The sequence below is a fragment of the Leptosomus discolor genome, chromosome 28, assembly GCF_034619465.1.
Source record: "Leptosomus discolor isolate bLepDis1 chromosome 28, bLepDis1.hap2, whole genome shotgun sequence".
NCBI lineage: Eukaryota > Metazoa > Chordata > Aves > Leptosomiformes > Leptosomidae > Leptosomus > Leptosomus discolor.
The window spans coordinates 590,182-610,169 of NC_141418.1; the positions used below are offsets into that span (position 1 = coordinate 590,182).

The 19,988-nt window shown below is 71.4% G+C and overlaps 1 protein-coding gene across 1 annotated transcript; it reads right to left on the reverse strand.

The window, feature by feature from the left end:
* Positions 1-270: 270 nt before the first annotated feature.
* COL5A3 (collagen type V alpha 3 chain) lies at positions 271-19,617 on the reverse strand. Its single transcript, XM_086478822.1, is given in 70 exon segments — positions 271-417; positions 540-776; positions 928-1,041; positions 1,120-1,265; positions 1,364-1,607; positions 1,728-1,781; positions 1,904-1,939; positions 2,107-2,160; positions 2,295-2,402; positions 2,513-2,566; positions 2,653-2,706; positions 2,901-3,008; positions 3,157-3,210; positions 3,331-3,384; positions 3,595-3,648; positions 3,902-3,955; positions 4,126-4,233; positions 4,378-4,431; positions 4,549-4,602; positions 4,703-4,756; positions 4,912-4,965; positions 5,099-5,206; positions 5,357-5,410; positions 5,555-5,608; positions 5,994-6,101; positions 6,224-6,331; positions 6,546-6,599; positions 6,693-6,782; positions 6,932-7,039; positions 7,128-7,181; positions 7,260-7,313; positions 7,531-7,584; positions 7,737-7,781; positions 7,938-7,991; positions 8,536-8,580; positions 8,870-8,923; positions 9,011-9,064; positions 9,140-9,247; positions 9,496-9,549; positions 9,776-9,820; positions 9,931-9,984; positions 10,081-10,125; positions 10,234-10,287; positions 10,419-10,463; positions 10,564-10,617; positions 10,833-10,877; positions 11,036-11,089; positions 11,306-11,350; positions 11,435-11,488; positions 11,562-11,615; positions 11,728-11,781; positions 11,925-11,978; positions 12,073-12,126; positions 12,256-12,312; positions 12,389-12,472; positions 12,637-12,711; positions 12,909-12,971; positions 13,046-13,087; positions 13,204-13,251; positions 13,402-13,560; positions 13,643-13,791; positions 14,206-14,647; positions 14,894-15,040; positions 15,214-15,336; positions 15,881-16,043; positions 16,127-16,146; positions 16,148-16,341; positions 16,493-16,660; positions 18,616-18,768; positions 19,509-19,617. Coding segments are annotated over 70 exon segments (6,063 nt in total).
* Between the last annotated feature and the right edge of the window lie 371 nt (positions 19,618-19,988).

Sequence of the window (19,988 nt, forward strand, 5' to 3'; positions counted from 1 at the left end):
GGGCTGGCTCGAACCCCCTCCCTACAGTCTGGGGCGCCCTGCCCCAGCTTCGCCCCCCCGCCGTCCTGCCCCCCAGGGAGCCAGCAGTATAAATAAGGGGGGGCCGTGCGGGCAGGAGGGGACGGCACTTGCGGCAGCTCCGAGTCCTGAGAATGCCAGAGCAGGCCCTGGGTCACTGTCCCTGGCGCAGGGGGGGGGCGGCGGAGGGAGCGGAGACCCCCCCCCACCCCCGTCACGCCGTCCCTCCCCGCGTGCTGTGCGGGGCCGCGCTCAGCCCCCGAAGCAGACGGGGCCCAGCTCGAAGCCGAACTTCTGGTTGGCGTCTCCGAAGTCAACGACGGCCACGTCCGTCAGGGGCAGCCGCTCGACGCGGGACGAGGTCACCTCCAGCACCGTCCGCTCCTGGCCCTGGCGGCCCTGCGGGAAGGCGGCGAACGCGGCGGCGTCGGGGAGACGGCGCGCGGGGACGAGCCCCGGGGAGGCGGTTGGGGCTGGGGCAGGGGGAGGAGGTGAGGGGTCCTCGCGGCTTGGGGACCCACCTGGCAGCCGTCGTGGAGGGCACGGATGGGGGCGGCCGGGTGGTCGTGCCCCAGCTCCTCCTCGTTGGCGCCGCGGAAGCGCAGGGCCCGGGCGAAGGTGCCGGCGCGGGCGTCGTACCAGGCGGCAGCGTGCTGGCAGTTCAGCGTGAAGTTCTGGCGGGCGCCGGCGCTCAGGAGGCGCAGGAAGGTGAGTTGGGTCACGGGCACGGCGTTCCCGTCCGCGTCCACGTAGGAGAACTGGTGGGGAGGAAGGACGGGAGAGGGGCTGGGACGCAGACACCCGCCTGCCCAGCGGCCGGGGTGACGCCAGGCGGGGTGGGCTGCCTTCTCCCCACCCCCCCCCCCCGCCCACCCCAAACCGGAGCACAAGGAGCTCCCACGCTCCCACCTTCTTGCCCCTTTTGAAGGTGCTGTACCACGTCCCCGGCTTCTCCCTGTTCCAGGCGGCCAGGCGGACCTGGGGGTGACAGAGACGGTGTCGGGGGTGAAGCTTCTTCCAGCCCTGGCCCCATGGAGTGTGGGGGAAAGCGAGCCCCAAACCGCCCCCATCACGACCCCGCCGGGGGGGGGGGGGTTGGACACCCCGATCCTCTCTGCCCTCGCTCGAACTCACAGCCTCAAACTTCTTCTCCGGGAAAAGACAGGTCTCGCCGCCGGCTGTGAAGTTGCAGAAAACTCGGAAGGCGTCCCGGGAGCAGCCCTGGTTGGGGTCAATCCAGTATTCGCCTGGGAACGAGGGCAGGAAGGACAGCCAGGGATAGATGGGCCAGCTCCGGCTGGTTTTGGTGTCCCCTCCCCCTCCAACCCGTCTCCCCAAACCTCACCGTCCCGGAGGTGCGGGTGGCAAAGCTGCAGCTCCTTGCAGACCCGCGCGGGGCTCTCGGGGGTGCCCAGGGGCCGCCTCAGCTGCTCCACCTCGGTGCGCAGGGAGCTGAGCGACGCGTACACCTCCTCCAGCCCCTCGTAATCCGGCGGGGGTCCCTGCTCCCCCGCAGCCCCTTCGGTCGCCCGCCGGTGTCTCCTGCTCCGGCTCGAGGGCAGCGGCTCGAGCAGCTCAGCCGGGCGGCCCTGGGACAGCGAGGGGTGAAGGGGTGAGGGGGCAGCATGAGGGGGGTTTGGGGACACCGGAGCCCTCCGCAGGAGGGGACAGCCATGAAGCGGCGTCTGTCCAGAGCAACCCTTACTCACCGGTGGTCCCGGGGGACCGGGTGGGCCTGTGTCACCTCGGGGACCCAGAGCACCCTGCAAAAGAAGAGGAGTCAGCACCGTGGCGCTCGCTGCCTGCGACCGGTCCCCGGGTTCTCCCCTGGGAGCGCGTTGGGGGCTGCCCCCCGACCCCGTCCCCACCCCTCCCCAGCACTCACCGGTGAGCCTTTGGAGCCCTTCTGGCCCAAGGGTCCCTGCGGGGACGAGAAGAGAGGAGAGGGGCACGGGTCGGGCGTGTGGTGAGCCCACGGCAGCTCCTCCCGACCCCTCCCTGGGGCTCGGGCTCCCCCCTCCCCCTCTCACACTCCCCCCCAGGCAGGAGACCCCTGGGGAACCCCACACGGCGCAGGCAGATACTCACCGAGAGCCCGGGGGGGCCGGGGGGCCCAGTGGGGCCGGTGGGTCCAGCCAGACCCTGTAGGCAGAGACAGCGTCAGCTCCGTGCTCGAGGGGACTGTGCCCCCCCAGCCCCTGTGCCTTGTCTCCCCGCCCCCCCCCCCCCCCAAGTTCACCCAGCCCCCGAGCTCAGGGGAGACACCAAATACTCACAGGGTCTCCTTTGGGTCCCGGGGGGCCCTGGATGCCTGGGAGCCCTTGGTCTCCTTTCTCCCCCATTTCTCCTGGTGGTCCAATGAGCCCAATCAGTCCGGCGTGGCCCTGGGGGTGAAGGGCAGCGTCAGGCAACCCCCTCCCCCCAACCAAGGGGGCTCGGGGATGTGTCCGGGGTGAGGGACCCCAGCTCCTGCACGACTGTCACCTCGTCTCACCTTCTCGCCCTTGTAGCCGGGGTCTCCCTTGAGGCCAGGCAAACCCACGGGACCCTGCAGGAGGCCAAGAGGGTGTCACGCGCCCCGGATCGCGCCCAGCACAGACCACCCTCGCCCGGGGCTCGCTCACCCTGACCTACCATGGGGCCAGGTGGTCCTGCTTGTCCCGGAGCCCCCAGCAAGCCTTGCTCACCCTGGAAGAGATCAGCGTGGGAGAGGAGCCCGAGCCCGAGCTCCCCCAAAACACCCCGCCAAGCTGCGCCCCATTCCAAGGCTGCAGCCATCGCGCCCGAGGGGATGTCCCCCAGCTGGAGCGGGCCAGGGCTTTGGGGACACGAGCCGGCCCCCATCAGCACGGCAATGTCCTCCCCGCAGCCCCCCGACTCACGGCAGGGCCGGGGATCCCACGCAGTCCCTCGGAGCCCGGCCGTCCCGGTGGCCCCTGCGCCCCCACGGGGCCCATTTTTCCCGGTGGCCCCTCTGTGCCAGGCTGTCCCTGGGGACAGGAGGACAGAGGTGAGGGTGGCACCCCTCGGGACCCAGCCCCACCTCTCCGAGGCGAGGGGTGTCCTGCTCCAGGCTGGTGGAGGCTTCTGGAGGGGAGAGGGTTGGGGGAGCCCTGGGGCGCACCGGCCGTCGCTCACCTTGGCACCCTTCTCACCCTGACGGCCCTCGCGTCCCGTCGGGCCCCCGGGTCCCTGGAGGAAGGGACAGAGACACCGGGAGCTGTGCGCTGGCCCGGGCCGGCCCCGCTCGCCGTCCCGCTTCACCCCACGCTGTCCCTCCCCGTCTCACCCTCCGTCCCTTCCCCTACTCACCCTCCGTCCGGGGGGACCCGGGGGACCCGGTTCCCCTGATGCGCCTGGCGGACCCTGAAACAAACCCCGTGGGGGTTCGGGGTGAGGGAAGGGTCCCACAGCCGGCACGGGGGGACGTGGGGAGGGCGAGGGGTGCGTAGGAGCCCTGGGGAGCAGCACGGCTCAGCTAGAGCCCCCCCGAGCCCCCCAGCCCAGGGTGGTCCCATTGGGAATGAGACACCCCCCCCCCCCCCCCCCTTTGCAGCCATGCTACCCCCCACTCACCGGCAGACCGGGGTCCCCGCTGTCACCCTTCTCGCCAGCAGCTCCGTCCAGACCCTGTGACACAGGGCAGGGTGAGCACTTGCTTAGCCGAGCCCCCCCCAGCCCACCCCCGCGCTGCCGGGACGCCGGGCAGCACCGGCAAGGTGGAGCGGGGGGAGGGCCGCGGTGTCCTGGCACCTCCCAACCCCCCCACCCCCCCCGGGTGACAGTGGGTGACGTGGGTGCTGGGTCCAGCCCTGGGGAAACCCCAGGAGCGGGGCTGCTTCTGCTCCGCGGACGCTCCAAGGGGTGAAGAGGGGCTACTCACCGGCACGCCGGGGTCTCCGGGGGGGCCGGGATCACCAGGGAAGCCGATGGGACCCTGCAGAGAGAAGGGGACACAAGAATGGGCCTGGGAGGGACCCACCACCCCTTCTGCTCACTGGGAAAGCAGAGGCAGGGACGGGGAGTGGTGCCTGCAGGGCTCCTGGGGGGGACGCGGGGGCTCGGCGTAGCAGCCCCCTGCCTCCCCGTGCTCGCTCCCCCTCTTACCAGGTTGCCTTTGGCTCCGTCCTCTCCCGGTGGGCCCTTCTTGCCAGGGGGGCCAGCTGCTCCCGACTGCCCCGCGTCTCCCTTCTCCCCCACATCTCCTTTCACACCCTGCGGAAGGACAGGGCGCGTCACGTTGGAGCAGGGACGGGGCGGTTTGGGCAGTCAAATGTTCCCGGCGAGAGCAGGATCGGGCCCCCCGCTCTCCTCCCCTCGCCCCCTAAAAGCCACCCCGTTCCCTTCTGCGAGACTCACGGGTGGTCCAGGCTCCCCCGGGGCTCCGGGATCTCCCGCTTCGCCCGGCTCACCCTGCGGGCGAGAAAAGCAGCGGGGCAGACGCTGCCGGGCGCCGCAGGGGGCGGGCAGCTCTGCCCAGCCCCAGCGCCCCCCCCGAGACCCTCGCCGCCCTCCCAAAAGCGGGCCTACCTTTTCTCCCACGGCACCCGGCTGTCCCACGCCGCCCGGCATTCCCTGGGGGCCCTAAAGGCAAGAGGAATGGCGGGGTACCCACGCTGGGGGTACCCACGTTGGGGGCAGCCCCTGCCAAGCCCCCCCCGCCCCCCCCCAGGGCCGTACTCACCTCGGCACCGCTGGGTCCCTGCGGCCCACGGGGTCCCGGCGCGCCGGGGGGACCCTGTGGGGAGCACAGAGGAGGGTCAGACCGCAAAGGGCGGCCGAGCCGTGGGGCTCCCAGGGGAGAGGGAGACGTGGGAAGCTGGAGACGGGGCAGAAGGAGGCGGAGGGGGAGCAGTGGGGGTGCACAACGGGACGGCCGTGGGGTCTCCTTACCATGGGGCCAACGTCGCCGTTCTCGCCCTTCTCGCCCGGGGGGCCCGGCATGCCCTGCGGGGATCCCGGCTTAGCCCAGGGAGGGTCTGGAAGCCCCTCGGGCCAGGGCACCCTCAGAGCCCAGAGCCACACGCCCCTCGTCCCCTCCAGCCCGGCAGACCCCCTCCCACCCCGCCCCGCTCCCTACCTGCAGGCCAGGGGGGCCGCTTAGGCCGAGGTGCCCCCGCGAGCCCTCGTCTCCTTTCTGCCCAAACAGCCCCTGCTGCCCGCGGCGCCCCGGCTCCCCGTCGGCTCCCTGCAAAGGCAGAGGTTGGGGGGCGAGCCGCCCGCCCCACGGAAACCCCAACGCGTGGGGTGGGGAGGGCAGGGAAGGGAGCCAAGCGGGAGAGCTGGGGTCCAGTCGAGGGGATAAAGGGGGTGGGAAGGGCGCTCGGCAGCTCCTCACCGCGGGGCCAGGGTGTCCGATGGGGCCCTGGATTCCTGTCGGTCCTGGGGGCCCCTATGGGACAGGAGCCCCCACATAAGGTTAGGGCAGCCCCCAAACATCTCCCGCCTCACTGCTGCTGTCTCCCCCCCCCCGCTCCCGGAGCTGCTCTGCTCCTCGGAGAGCCCTCCCCGGGCAGAGCAGCCCCTCGGCACTCACCGCTTCGCCCTTGTCGCCTTTGCTGCCCTTCTGGCCGGGGAGCCCCATCTCGCCCTGCCCCAAAGGGAAGGAAGACGGTGAGAGAGGCCGCGGGCGGCGAGGAGGGAGTGCCGGCGGCCGGGGAAGGCTGCCACGGCTGGGGAGCCACAGCCAAGGAAATCCCCGCGACGGGGAAACCTGCCACCACCTGGGAAGCAGTGCCAAGGAAGCCTGCCAGGACCAACAGCCCGCTGCCGCCACCCGGGGAACCCCCGCTCCCGGGAAGCCACGGGGCGGGGGGAACCTGCCCCATCCCGGAGGTCCCTCAGCCCTGGGATGGGCTCTCAGTGAGGTGACTCTGTCCCCAGCGCCCGTCCCGGGGTACGATCCCCGGGCTGTCGGTAGTGGAACAACAAGGGGGACGTTGCTGGAGGGGCCGGCTGGTGTCCCCTTGACTTACCTTGTCCCCATCTTCTCCGGCAGGGCCGGGGGGTCCGCCTGGGCCCGGGAGCCCCACGGGGCCTTGGATGCCGTCCTGCCCGGCCGGACCCATGGGACCTCGCTCACCCTGCGGGCAGGAAGGGGAAGGGCTGAGAGCAGGGCCGGCCGGGACCCACGGGAGACACGGCTCGTCTGTCCCAGCGCTGCCCCACGCCTCCCGCCTCACCCCACACGCCCTCTCGCACCTACCGGGGAGCCCTTCTCGCCAGCGGGACCGGGGGGACCCTGTGCACCCCCCCGGCCCGGCAGTCCAATGCCTCCAGCAGCCCCCGTGGGGCCTCGCTCTCCAGGGGAACCCTGCGGGAAAAAGAGAGAGGGGGGGTGGAAGGAAGAAGGCCCCAGCAGTCTTCCTCCTCTCCAGCAGTCTTCCTCCTCTCCAAAGAAACCTCCCTCTTCATCAGCTCGAATTTTAAGCAAGGTGGCAAAATTGCTCCCCAAGGAGCACACATATTCCCAGGAAAAGCCCAAAACTCTGGAAAACCCCTCAAAAGTCACAATGCTTTGTACTCACCACGGGCCCAGGGGGACCAGGGGGACCTTCCCCACCCTTCAAGCCAGGTGGACCCTGTAGGAGGGCAGGGAGGACGGTCAGAAAGGACCCCACTCCCCTTTCCCGAGGACGGTGTCAGGCCGTGTCCAAGCCTGGGGCAGCACTGACCGTCTCTCCCGGTGCCCCCCGTGTGCCGGGAAAGCCGTGGATGCCTGGGGGGCCGATCTTACCAGGGATGCCAGCGGGGCCAGGGTCACCCTGCGAGGAGGAGAGGAGCAGCAGAGAACTTTGCTTCACCCCCCACCAAGCCGGGGAGCCCCCTGCGGAGCTCAGGGGGGGCCCAGCCCCGCTTGGCTCAGGCTCGTGGCGGTCCGGGCGAGCCGTCGGACCCCCGGCGCGGCTCCTACCTTGGCTCCTTCTCGGCCAGCAGCTCCGGGCAGGCCCTGTTCCCCGGGGGGGCCGGGGGGGCCTGGGTGCCCCCTCTCTCCCACGGGCCCTGTCTCGCCTGATTTACCCTGCGGGGAGAGAGCAGGGTGAGCTTTAGGGGGTCCCACTGGGCTGGCTCCAACACCAACACCTCCTGCCTCCACCTCCCGCACTCACCTGGGGTCCCACCACCCCTGTGGGGCCGGGGGGGCCGGTTTTACCGTGAAACCCCTGCAGAGGAGAGAAGGGTTAAGGCTGGGTCTTGCCAGGCAGCCCCCCAGCCCCAGGCAAGGGAGGCAGGGGACCCACCGGCTCGCCACGCTGTCCTGGGTGTCCTGGCAAGCCGTCCTTCCCAGCGGGACCCTGGGCAGGAGCAGAGATAACGGGGTGGGGGGTATGGGCTGCGTAGCTGGAATCCCCCCCCCCTCTCCGCTGCCTGCACCCCACGGGGCGCAGCGGGAGGAGGAGGAGGAGGAGGAGGAGGAGGAGGAGGAGGAGATGCCAGCCCGACTCTGCCCCCCGCAGCGTCCCAAGCCCAGGCAGGAGCAGGGCAGGACCACGCAGAGCCACCACCACTTACAGGGGGACCTTTCGTGCCCGGAAAGCCGTTGGGTCCCTGCGGACCTTGGGGACCCTGTGGGGGGGAGAGAAAACCCACAGTCAGCGGCAGAGGGGCTTTCCCCACGGCCCCGCAGCACCCAGACCCTCTCCCCACGCCTGGCACCCTGGTTTCCCCATGCTCAGTCCCTTCCTGGGGTGCCTTTGCAGTGACCACCCCCCACTTACCTTCTCTCCCACCGCGCCGGGGGCCCCGTCATGGCCAGGATCTCCCTGGGGAGACAGAAACAAGCTGAGGGCAGCAGCGAAGACCCCCACCCTCCCCACGTCAGACCCACTGCCGGCACCCGCGGCCAAGAAGCCCTGAGCACAGCGGGGAAACAGGGACGTGGGGGACAGCGGGGACCCCGTGGCCAGGCTCCCACCTACCTTCGGGCCGGGTTTCCCCGTGGGACCGGGCAGACCTCGCTCTCCTGGGAGCCCCTGGGCAGGCAGGAGGCAAAGAGCGGGGTGAGAAGGTGTGGGGCAGGGAATGGGGTGAGGAGAGGGGAGAAGGGGCTGGAAATGGGGGGTACAGGGCAGGGAGGAGGGGCTGGGAGTGGGATGGGGAGCTGGGGGACCGGGAGGGGAGTGGGGCAGGGAAGCCAGGAGGAACACGGGTGGCCCCAGGGGGGTTGTTCCCAAGGGATACAGGCAGAATTTTGGGATCTGGTCGCCGTGGCTAACGGTGGTCCCCAGGGTCTGGTTACCGTGGGAAACGGCTGGCTCCAGCCTCATTGCCATGGGATACCGGCAGGCTGCGGAGCGCGTTACCGTGGGATACGGCAGACCCCAAGCTCTGTTGCCATGGGTGACAGCCAGCCCTAGGATGGTTGCCGTGGGATACGATCCACCCGGGAATGGTTGTGGTGGGATGCAGCTGGACCCCGGGATGCTCACGGTGGGCCTCCGGTAGTCACCGGCCACGGCACGGGGAGGGGGTGGTTTCTGTCACCCCCAGCTCGGGGCAGGGGCTGCGGTTACTCACCGGGGGCCCTCGCTGTCCCGTCTGCCCAGCCTGGCCAGCCTTGCCCTGCAGGGAAAGAGGAGGTGGTGGGGAGAGCAGTGCATGGGGCAGCCCCCCACTCGCCCACGCTCCCCCCACGTGCCCCCCCGAGGGGACAGAGTGTGCCCAAGAGCCTTTAGGAGAGGGCACGTGGCACAGGAACAGAGAGGGCCACGGGGCTGGGTCCCTTCCCCGGCTTTGAGCTCAGCCCAGCCCCTCTCTGGCTCGCAGAGGGGGCAGCAGAGCAGGATGTGGGGGACAGGGAATGGCCCAGGGGGACGGGAGAGGGTGACGCAGCGGGACAGAGCTGACTCACCCTCTTGCCTTTCTCCCCTGCCAGCCCCATGGGACCCTGGAAGCCAGTGGAGCCCTACGGAGAGAGAGGACAAGGGATGACCCAGGGCTGAGGAGGCACCTGGGGTCCTGGGGACACCCCAAAGGCTCCCCCCGTGCTCACCTTGGGGCCCTGGCGCCCGGGATAGCCCGGGAGACCCGGCACTCCCAGCTTGCCCTGCAAGGGAGAGAGCAGAGCTGAGCCGCAGGCTACGAGGGACTCGGGGGCACCGGGACACGGGGGTCCCCTCACCTTCTCGCCTGCGGGGCCAGGAGCACCCGGTTCCCCCATGAGACCCGTCTGCCCCTTGAGCCCCTCGGGGCCGTCCTCGCCACGGGGACCCAGCAGGCCCTGGTCACCCTGGAACGGTAACGCAGGGGTGTGGGCAGCACGCTGCTGGGGGGCCGGGGCTGCTCCCTCGTGCCCCCCACTGTCCCCCCAGACAGAGCTGTGCGTGTCACACCCCCCCCCCCCCACCCCGGGTTCCATTCCCACCACACCACCCCGAACCCTGCAGCCAGCCAGCCAAACCCCACGGGGTTTCGTGGCCCCTGCAGCCACCCCACACAGCCCTGACGAGAAGACCCCCACCCCGGGACCCCACTTACCCGGTCGCCCTTGGGGCCCATGTCCCCCTTAAAGCCGGGGAATCCGTCTTCTCCCTGAACAAGAGGCACATTTTGGGGGTCTGAGACTGCGGTAGCTCTGGTGCAAGCCCCAGACGGGGGTCACAGCGTGGGGCTGAGCCCCAAATCCCAACACAGAGGGGCTGGCCCCCCCGCAGCTATCTCAGGGCAAGGACAAGTGCCCCCCAACACCAGGGACCCACAGATACCACAGGAAAAGGACCCCCATTCCCCGCTGTCCCCTCTCCCCGACCCCTCTTACCTTCTCCCCTTTGCTGCCCTTCAGGCCCCGCACGCCAAAAGCTCCCTGCAGGGACACAGAGGGGGTCGGAGGGGAGACCCCAGCCCGAGGGGACACCGCCTGACCCCCCACATCGCACCTGGGCAGAGCCCAGCGGAGGGGGAGGCTGTGCTTACCTTCACCCCACGGGGTCCCGGATAGCCGATGGGACCGGGGGCACCCTCAGGGCCCTGGGGACAGAGAGTCAGGAAAAACAGGACCCTCCCCATGGAAAGAGGACCCTAGCCCCCCACCCAGGGCATGAGGGGAGGGGATCAGGCCCTTACCTGGAGGCCTTTCTCTCCAGCTGGCCCTTCTCGGCCGGGGTGACCCTGCAGGGACGCACAAGACGTGAGCCCCGAGCTGGGACGGTGACGTGCCGTGGGGTCCCCGCTCTGCCGGGGACCGGAGTGACCCCACAGCCCTGAGCTGGTACTCACCGGGGGTCCGTCGGCCCCAGCCACCCCCTGTATTCCCGGCTTCCCTGGCAGGCCCTGGGCGAGAGAAAGAGGAGGAGGAGGTGTGGGGACACAGAGGGACAGGGGTCACCCCGGCGGCTCCCCACCACCCGCTGAGAGCCGGGGCAGCCCCGGAGCCCTCCCATCCCCACTGGGTCCTGACTCACCTTCTCCCCTGGCAGCCCCACGGGGCCCTGGGGGCCGGGCAGACCCTGTGAGAGAGCAGACCAGGGTGCTGGGAAGGGACTGAGGGAGCACCCAAGCCCCCAGCCCCACGGGGACACCCCGCTGGCCCCCACCACCTCCACGTACCTGCGGACCAGGGTTCCCTTGTTGTCCTGGGGGTCCCGGCTCCCCGTGGATTCCCTGGGGGGGAGGGGGCCAGAGAAAGTCCATTAGTGCAGAAAAAACCTTCCTCCGACCCCAGGATGCGCCACTCCGGCCCTTGGTGCCCCCTCCCAGCCCACGAGGGCACAGGGCAGCTCTCGCCCCAGTCCTGCCTCCCCCTCCCCGGGACATCCCGGGCTCTCGCTGGCTCATTTGGGCTGGGTGGTCCCAGGGGGGCACCCGCTGACACCCACCACGTTGCCTTTGGGCCCCGGCGCTCCGTCGATGCCGCTGGCACCCTGCGGAGGAAGGAGGGAGGGTCAGGGCGATGCGGCACCCCGAGGTGACGCCGCGCCAAGGACGCCGCGGTGCCCGCGCTGGCAGGCTGACAGGCCCAAGGAGGGGACAGACAGACAGACAGACAGGCAGGCAGGCAGGCAGGAGCGGGGTCTCATACCGGTGGGCCGGGGGGGCCGGGGGAGCCGCGTGAGCCCATCAGGCCTCGCATACCCTAGGGCCAAGGACAGAGGGGTCAGCGGGGGCTCAGATGGCAGCACTGACCCCAGCGCCCCATAATCCCCGGGGTGGGGGAGCTCCAGCGCCCGATTCTCTCCTCCAAAAAGCCACAGGGAGATAACGGGGGGGGGGGGGCCAAGCTTGCCCCGCACTGCCCCGGGGCTGGGGGAGAAGGCAGGCCAGGCTCCCAGTGCCGGCAGCAGGTACTTACAGGTTCCCCGGGCTGGCCCCGGGGTCCCGGGAGGCCATCGGAGCCCTGGAGAGGACACGGGGGAGCTCAGCACGTCCCAGCAACACCAGCAAGGCTCGGTCCTTCCCCACCCCTCCCCACGCTTCTCACCTTGGCACCTTTCTCCCCGGGGGGGCCCGTCGGTCCTGGCTTCCCCACGTCGCCCTGCAGAAGAGAGAGGGGTGAGGCGGCGTGGGGACAGCGGTGGCAGGAGGGGGCACGGCACGGTCCCACTTACCCTGTGGCCCTTCTCTCCCGGCAGCCCCGGCAGCCCGTCAAAGCCCCTGTCACCCTGTGGGGGAGGACAAGCGTCAGGCTGAGCCCGCGTCCCCCCGCTGCCGCACAAGGACCCGGCTGTCCCGGTGCCTCTGCCGCCAGCACCAACACGCCCCCACACACGAGACCTTGGGTCCGGTTTCCCCTGGGAGACCCCTGGCACCATCCGCTCCGGCACGACCCTGCGAGACAAGTCGAGGGAGTGGGAAGGGGCCCGAGGCTCGGAGCCCCTCGGGATGGGGATGGGCAAGGGGCACCCTGGCCCGGGACAGCAGACCAGGACATTTGGGGGAGGCAAAACTCAACCCCCCCCCGCAGCGCTTACCCGTCTGCCCAGCTTCCCTGGTGGCCCCGGTGGGCCCTGCATTCCCCGGGGACCCTGACGGAGAAGAGGGGAAGGTGGCAGGGCTGGGCTTGCCCGCAGCCTGCCCGACCCCGCGCGCCCTCTCCTCGCTCAGCCGAGCAAGACTCACCCGTGGCCCCGTGTCCCCCGCCTCTCCTTTGAGGCCCGGGTGCCCAGGTAGACCCTAGGAAACCAGGAGAGCGCGGAGACCCCGCCGTGAGGGTCTGCTCGATGCGGAGATGTGCCCGACAAGATGCATCTCGGTGGGGGTGGGCCGCCCCCGCAGAGCGCCCCCCACACCTCACGTACTCACCAACGGTCCCGGGCGGCCGGTGAGCCCCATGGGGCCTGGGGGACCCTTCATGGCGAGCTGGGGAGAGAAGGGAGGAGAGGGGTGAGGGGGAGTGGGGAGGCTGGGCAGGGGGGCCGGTCGGGGGGGTCCTTACCTTCGCCTGCTGCAGGATGGCTTGGGCTTGGGCTTCTTGGAAAGAGACGGTGGGACCCTTGAGGGAATCTCCGCCAAACTGGAACTGGGGAGGGGGGGGGAAGGAGCAGGGTGAGGGACAAGGGGAGCCACGGGACCCCAGTCCTTGGGACAGCCAGCTCGGCGGCACCTAGAGAGCCATCCCCCGCCAGCCTCTGCGGGGAGCAGGCAGGAGGGTCCCCGAGGGTCCCATCCTGCCCAGGCACCTACCGGCAACATGATCATGGTCCCCGCTGGGCCACGGATCCCGTCAGCTCCTGGCAGCCCCGGCCGTCCTGCGGGACCCTGGCGGAGGGGAAGGGGTGGGGGGGGATAAGCCGTCACCACGCCGGCAGAAGCCAGGCTGTCAGGTCAGGGCTTGCAGCTCCATCGCCTCGCACGCACGCCGGCATGCGCCGGCAGGAGCGCCGGGACGCCTGCGGCCCCAGCCCCGCCGTAGGGCAGCTCTAGCCCCGTCCCAGCCTTCCCCGTCCGCTCCGTACCTGATCTCCGGGGTCCCCGGGTAGCCCTGGGAGCCCCGGTGGTCCCAGGGGACCCGTTTCCCCCTGCGGAGAACACAGCAGCACGTTAACGCTTTGGCACCTCCGATCCCTCCCCACCGCAGCCCCTCGCTCCTCACCGCAGGGCCTGGGGGTCCCGGCGGCCCCTCGAATCGCCAACCCTAAAGGAGAAAAGAGCGAGCCCCGTCCTGTGAACCGCCTCGGGTGGGTGGCCCTGGGGTGCCGCTGGGGGCCCACACGTCCCCTGGGGGGGGGGGGGGGGCTGCGCCCCACTCACTGGTTCCACGATGGCTGGCTCGCCCTTCTCCCCCTTCAAGCTGGGCTCCTGCAGGGTGAGGAGAAACGGCCGAGAGCTGGGCTGGGGTGAAGGGCTCCGAACGGCCTACGCAGCCCCTGGACCCCATACGGGGGCCCCAGCTCAGCCGGGGGTAGCTGGGGGCGGGGGGGGCCCCCAGTCCTCCCCACCCGGCATTACCTGGGGAGCCTGGATCACCACCTCCTCCCGCTCGGCAGGGCCGAACCGCTCTCGGCTCGCAGGGTCCCCATCGTAGTAGTCCTCGTAGCCCGGCAGCTCCGTGCTGTCAGCCCCAGCGACTCCGTCCTCCAGCTCAAGCACCAGCTCCTCACCAGTGTCCTAAGGGACGGGGAGATGCTGGGGGTGCGAAGGAGGGACCCCCCCCCCCCCCGCCCCTTGCCTGCCCCAGCCCTGGTGCTACCTCGAAGGGGTCGGTGCCGTTCAGGGTGACGCTCACGGTGGTGGCAAGGCCGGAGGGGACAGGCAGGGCGCTCTCCTCGGCGGACGGCGTCGGCGTGGGCGCGCTGGCCTTGGGCGATGCGGAAAGGGCGCGGGGTGAGGAAGGGAGCGCTGCGGCAGAGGGAGGTGCTGGCCCATGACCCTCGTGGGGTCCCGCAGGCCGGCAGGGCCAGGGGATGCCTCGCTTTTGCGGAGGGGGCTGTGGATTCGGGATGGCCCCACCCCACCGCAGCCCCTGTTTGGCTTTGGGGACACCGGAGCCGATCCCCTTTTGGGACAAGGCACCGGGACTCCTGCTCCTTGGGGACCGGCGGCTCGCAGCGATGCCGGGGCAGAGGGGGAGGCGAGCCGGTGCTGCGGCAGCTGCTGCTCCCAGGCGCGGGGGCGGCCGTTCCCCCCGCTCCCTCCCCAACGCCGGGGCTGCGCGGCCGCTGGCTCCAAGCAGCCCCTGGAGCACAGCCACCCCTCGCCGGGGTCTCTCCGGCCCGGCTCAGCCAAGGCTGACTCATCGGCAGGAGGGGCCACCATCCCTGGGCCGCCCTTGGCCAGCGCCGCCGGTTCCCAGCTGCAGCCGTGACCCATTTCCAGAGCCAAAGGGGTCAAAGGCGGAGGCGGGGGGCTGCCTCCTGCCCTGCCCCGGCATCTCCACCCAGGGGATCCCCGCTGGCTCCCAGGACACGCTCCGCAAGGCCAGGAGCCGTGGGGATGGCTCGGCCCCGGGTGCCAGCGGATCGGCGTTCTTGCGGGGATGTGCCGGTCGCCCGGGCTCCCCCGAATCCCGGGGAGGAGCCGTTCTGGCCCGAGCCCTGCAGTCACGTCCAACAGACCCAAAGGTTTGGCTCCACGGGGGCCAGAGCGGCTGGAGCCGGCCCGCTTCGCCCCAGACCGTGCAAAGAGGAAGCCGGGAGTCGCTCCGGGTGCACGAGGCCGCGTGTGGCGCGACCTTCGTGCGCGGGCACCACCCGCTCTGGGATGCGTCCGGGTCCGCCTCAGGCCGTGCCCACCCAGAGCCGCTCAGCTTTTAAGCCAGATTTAGGTCCCCGCTGTCCCGCCTCAGGACGCGGAGCCAAGCCGCGGCACGGCGCTGGCCGGCGGGGCACCGGCAAGCGGCAGAGCGGGCACGGCGCAGCCGAGCGCAAGCAGCGGGTTAGCAGCGCCGGGTTAACCGGGGTGGGTTAAGCAGCCGCAGAGGCGGGTTAGTCACGCCCTCTACCTGGCTGGCCACGACGGAGGGCAGGGAGGCCTCGTGCTGCTCCAGCAGCTCCTTGTTCCTCCTCTTCTTGCCCTTGCCCTTGCGCTTGCCTTTCCCCTTTCCCTTCTTGCCCTTCCTACGGGGGGTGGCGGTGGGCTCCGGGCTGCTCTGCAAAGGGCAGCGCAGACACCGGCGGGGAGAGAAACGTGGGTGTCACCAAGGGCCGTGGCAGCTCCCCCCACGGTGATGCCAAGCCTGGCAGCATCCCTATGGGCTGCCCGGCATAGTGGGGGCTCCCAAGGGTCCCCCCAGCTTTTCCCCTTCCCAGCTTGGGCACTTACCTCCTCCGGGAAGGGGGCGAGGAGCGGGTAGAGCAGGGGCTGGTCGCAGCCTGGCATGTAGAGCTGGCAGTAGGAGCGGGCGGCCTCGGGGTCAGCCACGATCAGCAGCTGCTGGACGTCGCCCTGCGGCAAAAGGAGAAGGGGGGAGCATGAGGGAGGGGGTTTTCTGCCCCCCCCCCATCCCCACCCAGGCCAGTCAGGTGCCCACGCACGCCCCAGAGATGCGTGCAAGAGCCGGCGCTCGTGGCCAGCCCTGTCCCTGCAGCGGCCGGACGGGCCGTGGGCGGCTCGGGGCAGCCCGTGAGGGACACCCCCTTGGCCGGGTGGAGGGTGCGGGGGGCAGCGAGCGAACAAAGGGACCCTTGTCCGCCTGCTGGGGACAAAACGGGCAGGGGGGGCAGCCCTGCTCGCCTCGCTGCCTCAACGCCGCCTCTTTGACCGTGGCCCCTGACATTTGCAGCGGGCACGAATGCAGGGGGGGGGGGAACCAGGCCACCCCACGGGGACTGGGACACCCCACAGGGACAGAGAGCAGCCCCCAGTGCAACTGGGGACTGTACTGACCGTGGCAAGTGGGTCCCCTCCTTCCCCAGACCCCTCACGACCAGGGCAAGGGTGTCACGGGACAGCCAGGGGTTCTGGCACAAGGATTCGGGGAGGGACCCACCTCGAACACCTCCTCGTCCAGGAGGCGGGCCCCGAAAATCGTCACCCCCTCGGTGCTAACGAGGGGCTGAGGCCCCCGCTCCAGCGGCAGCGTGGCGAGGAGCTGGCAATCCACCAGCAAGGAGACGTTGGTGCCCTCCACGGCCAACGCCACGCGGTGCCACCTGCGGAGACGGGACTCGGTCGCGGCGAGAGGGACCGGAGAGACAGCCCCCTCCCCTGCGCGTCCCCCGCCACCAGCACTCACCTGCCATCGGCCAGGTTGACCCCTGCGGAAGACGGGGTACCGCTCGGGGGCCGGCCGTCCCTCCTGGTCCTCGTAGAGGAAGACGGGCGAGAGCCCGATCTCCACGCCCAGCTGCTGCACGCCTCGCTCGTCGTAGATGGAGAGCAGGAAGGCTTGTCCTCCGCGCCGGGCACGCACCGTAGCCAGGATGGAGAAGTCCTCGGGGAAGGAGCCATCTGCAGCAGGGTGGGAGCGGGGCGGCCATCAGGCTAAGCCCCCCCCCGATGCACCCCAAGAGGCGGCTCTGCACCCGGCAAGGGGACGCTCGCCCTTGGAGCGGCTCGGTCCGCACCCCGCGATGGGCTCGGCGGCCGCCCGGTGCCGTACCGGGGAAGAGCTGCCGGGTGGGAGCGCTGAGCTGGGTGCGGTTGTCCACACGGAAAGCAAAATCGGGGTCTTCGGTCCCCGGGCGTTGCGGGCAGAGCCCGGCGGTGACGGAGATGCCATCGCGGCCATCCTGCACGCCCAGCGTCCGCAGCACGTCCACGGGCACGGCTGCGGGGCAAGGCGGGGGGGGGCGTTTCAGAGGGTGGGGACCCGCCGGAGACCCCCCTGGCCGCTCTCTGTGCTTCCAAGCGGGGACCGCAGCCGCATCCCCATCCCCCCTGCCTGCCTCTTGCCAAGCCGGGGCCGGCCCGGTGCCAGGCAGCTGTGTGGGCCCAAGGTCCGGTCCCGCAGCCGCCAGATTCCTTCACCGCATTCCTCCGCCCCCGGTCCTGCTCTGCACCCCACGGCACGGGTGCACCCCGCAGGGCGGGAGGGCTCCGTCACCCACGGGAGACACCCCCCCACCCCCCACCCCACCCCGTCACCCCTAAGCACAAGCCCGGCTGCACCCAGCTGGGGGCATGGGGAGAGGGTTGGGGGTGCTGCCCTCTCCCCACAGGGACCCCAACCATCGGCTGCGCCCCGGCGTGCGGAGGGTTAATCCGGCACAGCCAGGTGTGCGTGGGGGGGTGCAGGCCGGGGGGCGGGGGGGGGTGGGGGTGTGAGGATGCAGCCACATCACAGAGCACCGGGGGGGCCCCCCCCTGCCTGGGGCAGCACCCACCCCCCTCCTTGCCAGAGAGGCCTGTCCGGGCAGGCCAGGCAGGGGGATCTGGGGGGGGGGGGGGGGGGTGTAATTCCTCTTGGGGGTCCCCAAGCTGCCCTCAGGCCGTCCCGTCCCCAGAGCTGGGGCACCCCAAGCACGAGTGGGGACACGGCGGGACAGGGCCAGGCTGGGAACGGGCTGACCCGGCTCCTCTCAGGCCCTCCTGACCCCGGCACACGGGTCCGGCTTCCTGCCGGCGTCCCCCGGGGAAAGCCATCACCCGGCCGCGGCGTGCCGGGGTGGGGTGGGGAGACCCCCCCCCATACACCACACCCCCCCCACCCCCCCACAGACACATCCCCCCCCCCCGGAGCTGGGAACCCCCGCTACAGGGCTGGTGGGTGGCCCTGGGGTGGCTCTGGTGGCCAAGTCCACCCAGACGCCAGACCGGGGCGTTTGCGGTGTGGGGGGCGCTTGGGGAGCTGGGGGGGGGGCGGGGGGACACGGGGGTGCTGGTGGCTCAGCACCGCTCCAAGGGGTAGGGTGCGGCGAAGCTGGGGGGAGTGGGACAAGGGGGGGCCCCCCCACTGCCCCCAGGAGCCTGCGCCAGCGCTTACCCCTATTATTGGTGCTTTAGGTGCCCCCCCAGACCCCCCCCCCCGCTGCCCCCCGGCCAGCCAGGGGACCCAGACACTCGGGCTCCCCACCCTGTCTGCTCCTCCTGCTCCAGGGGGGCAGCACCCCCTCCCCAGGAGGAGCACCCCCTGCCCCAAGAGGAGCCCCCCTACCATGGGACCCGCGGAGAGCACTCCCTCCCCAGGAGAAGCACCCCCACCAAGGAACCCGGGGGGAGCACCCCCACCAAGGGACCTGGTGGGTGCACCCTTGCTCCGGGGGGGGGGGGGGGCACCCTCGCCTTGGGGTGGGGGGGGCAGAGCACCCCTGTCCCACAGGGATCTCACCCCCCAAGGGACCCTGGGGAGCACCCCCTCCCCGGGGGGCGCACCCCCAAGGGACCCACGGGGAACACCCACGCCCTGGGGAGGGGGTCCCCGTCGCCGGCTGTGCCATCCCACGGCCAGAGCCCCAGGGGACCCCTACAGCCCCGTCCCGGTGGGTGTGTGTCGCCCCCCCCCCCCCAAAAGGGTGCCCTGACACCCCCCCCGCCCCCCCCCCAGGCCCTGTCCGTGGTGCTGAAGGCAGCGACGGGGCCCCCGGGGGTCCCCCACGCGTGACAGCAGCGGGGACCCCGCGGGGACCCCCGACACCCCCCGCTCCCCACGCCGGGGCGGCGGGGCTCAGCCCACCGGTGCCCCCCGCCTCGCCGGGGGGGGTGGGGTGGGGTGGGGGGATGCGGGGGGCAAGCGGAGACACGCGTGGGCGTGGGGTGTCGTGTCCCCCCCCCGGTGCGCGTTACCTGCCCTGGCCGGGGGCAGCCCCTGCAGCACGGCGAGGAGAGCGGCGAGGAAGGCGGCGGGGACCGGGCGACCCTCCATGCCCGGTGCGGCGGGTGCCCGGTAACCGGTACCGGAGCTCGTAGCCCGCCCTGCCCGTTCCAGGCTCGTCGGGGCTGCGGGGAGGGGAGGGGAGGGGAGGGGAGGGGAGGGGAGGGGAGGGGAGGGGAGGGGAGGGGAGGGGAGGGGAGGGGAGGGGAGGGGAGGGGAGGGGAGGGGAGGGGAGGGGAGGGGAGGGGAGGGGAGGGGAGGGGAGGACCGACTGGCCGGGAGCCCCCGCCTCCCGCCCGGCCCGACCCACGGGCTGGCCCCGGCACCGACACCGGGAGGGCTGCGGGGGTAGTTGGGGGGGGTCCCGGCTGTCTATTCCCACCGCCCCAAACGGTGCCGGGGGCCGACGGGGATCCCCAGGCCCGCAGCAAAGTTTTGGGGTGCAGAACCCCCCATCCTGCTCCCAGCCCCACAGCAAGGTTTTGGGGTGCGAAGCCCCTCACTCCCCTCCCAGCCCCACGTTTAAGGATGGAGGGTTTTGGGGTGCAGAACCCCCTCACCCTGCTCCCAGCCCCACAGCAAGAACAGCAGCTTTTGGGGTGCGCAGCCCTCCACCCTGCTCCCAGCCCCACGGCGAGGTTTAGGGGTGCAGAGCCCCCACCCCACTCCCAGCCCCCCCAGCAAAGATGGCAGGTTTGGGGGCGCACAGCCCCAAACCGCACTCCCAGCCCCACAGCAAGAACAGCAGATTTTGGGGTGCCAAGCTGCCCCCCATCCCACTCCCATCCCTACACCGAAGCCTGGGCAATTTTGGAGCCTCCATTCCCACAGCAAGGCCCCGGGGAGGTTTTGGGGACCCCCCTACCCCGCGGTGCAGCTGCCGCTCGGCTGGGCTGGCCCCCGGGGCCCGGCTGGCCGGAGTCGCCCCATTGCCTCATCGCCTGAGTCACGGCTCCGCTCCCCCGGTTTTCCATTTCCCGGCAAATATTTACCCTCGTCTCTGCAGTAACGAGCCCCCACGGATGCCCCCAGCCCCCCGAACCGAACCCCTGCCCCCCCCTCAGGCTCTGGGGGCAACGCAGCCCCCCTCCCCAACCTTCAGCCACCTTGTCCCAGCTCCCCCACAGACCCTCACGGCAGGTTGGGGGGTCCCCGATGGGCCCAAGGTGGCTGCGGCCACACGTGCCATCGCCTGTCCCCATCCCACGTGCCCTGCTGGGGAGGGGGGGGGGTCCCCAAAGGCTGCCGTGGCCCGTGCTGGCGGGCAGGGGAGGGGGGCTGCGGCTCGGCGGACCCCCGTGCCCTCCCCAGGGCTGCCCCGGGGAGGTTGATCCTGCTCCCACGT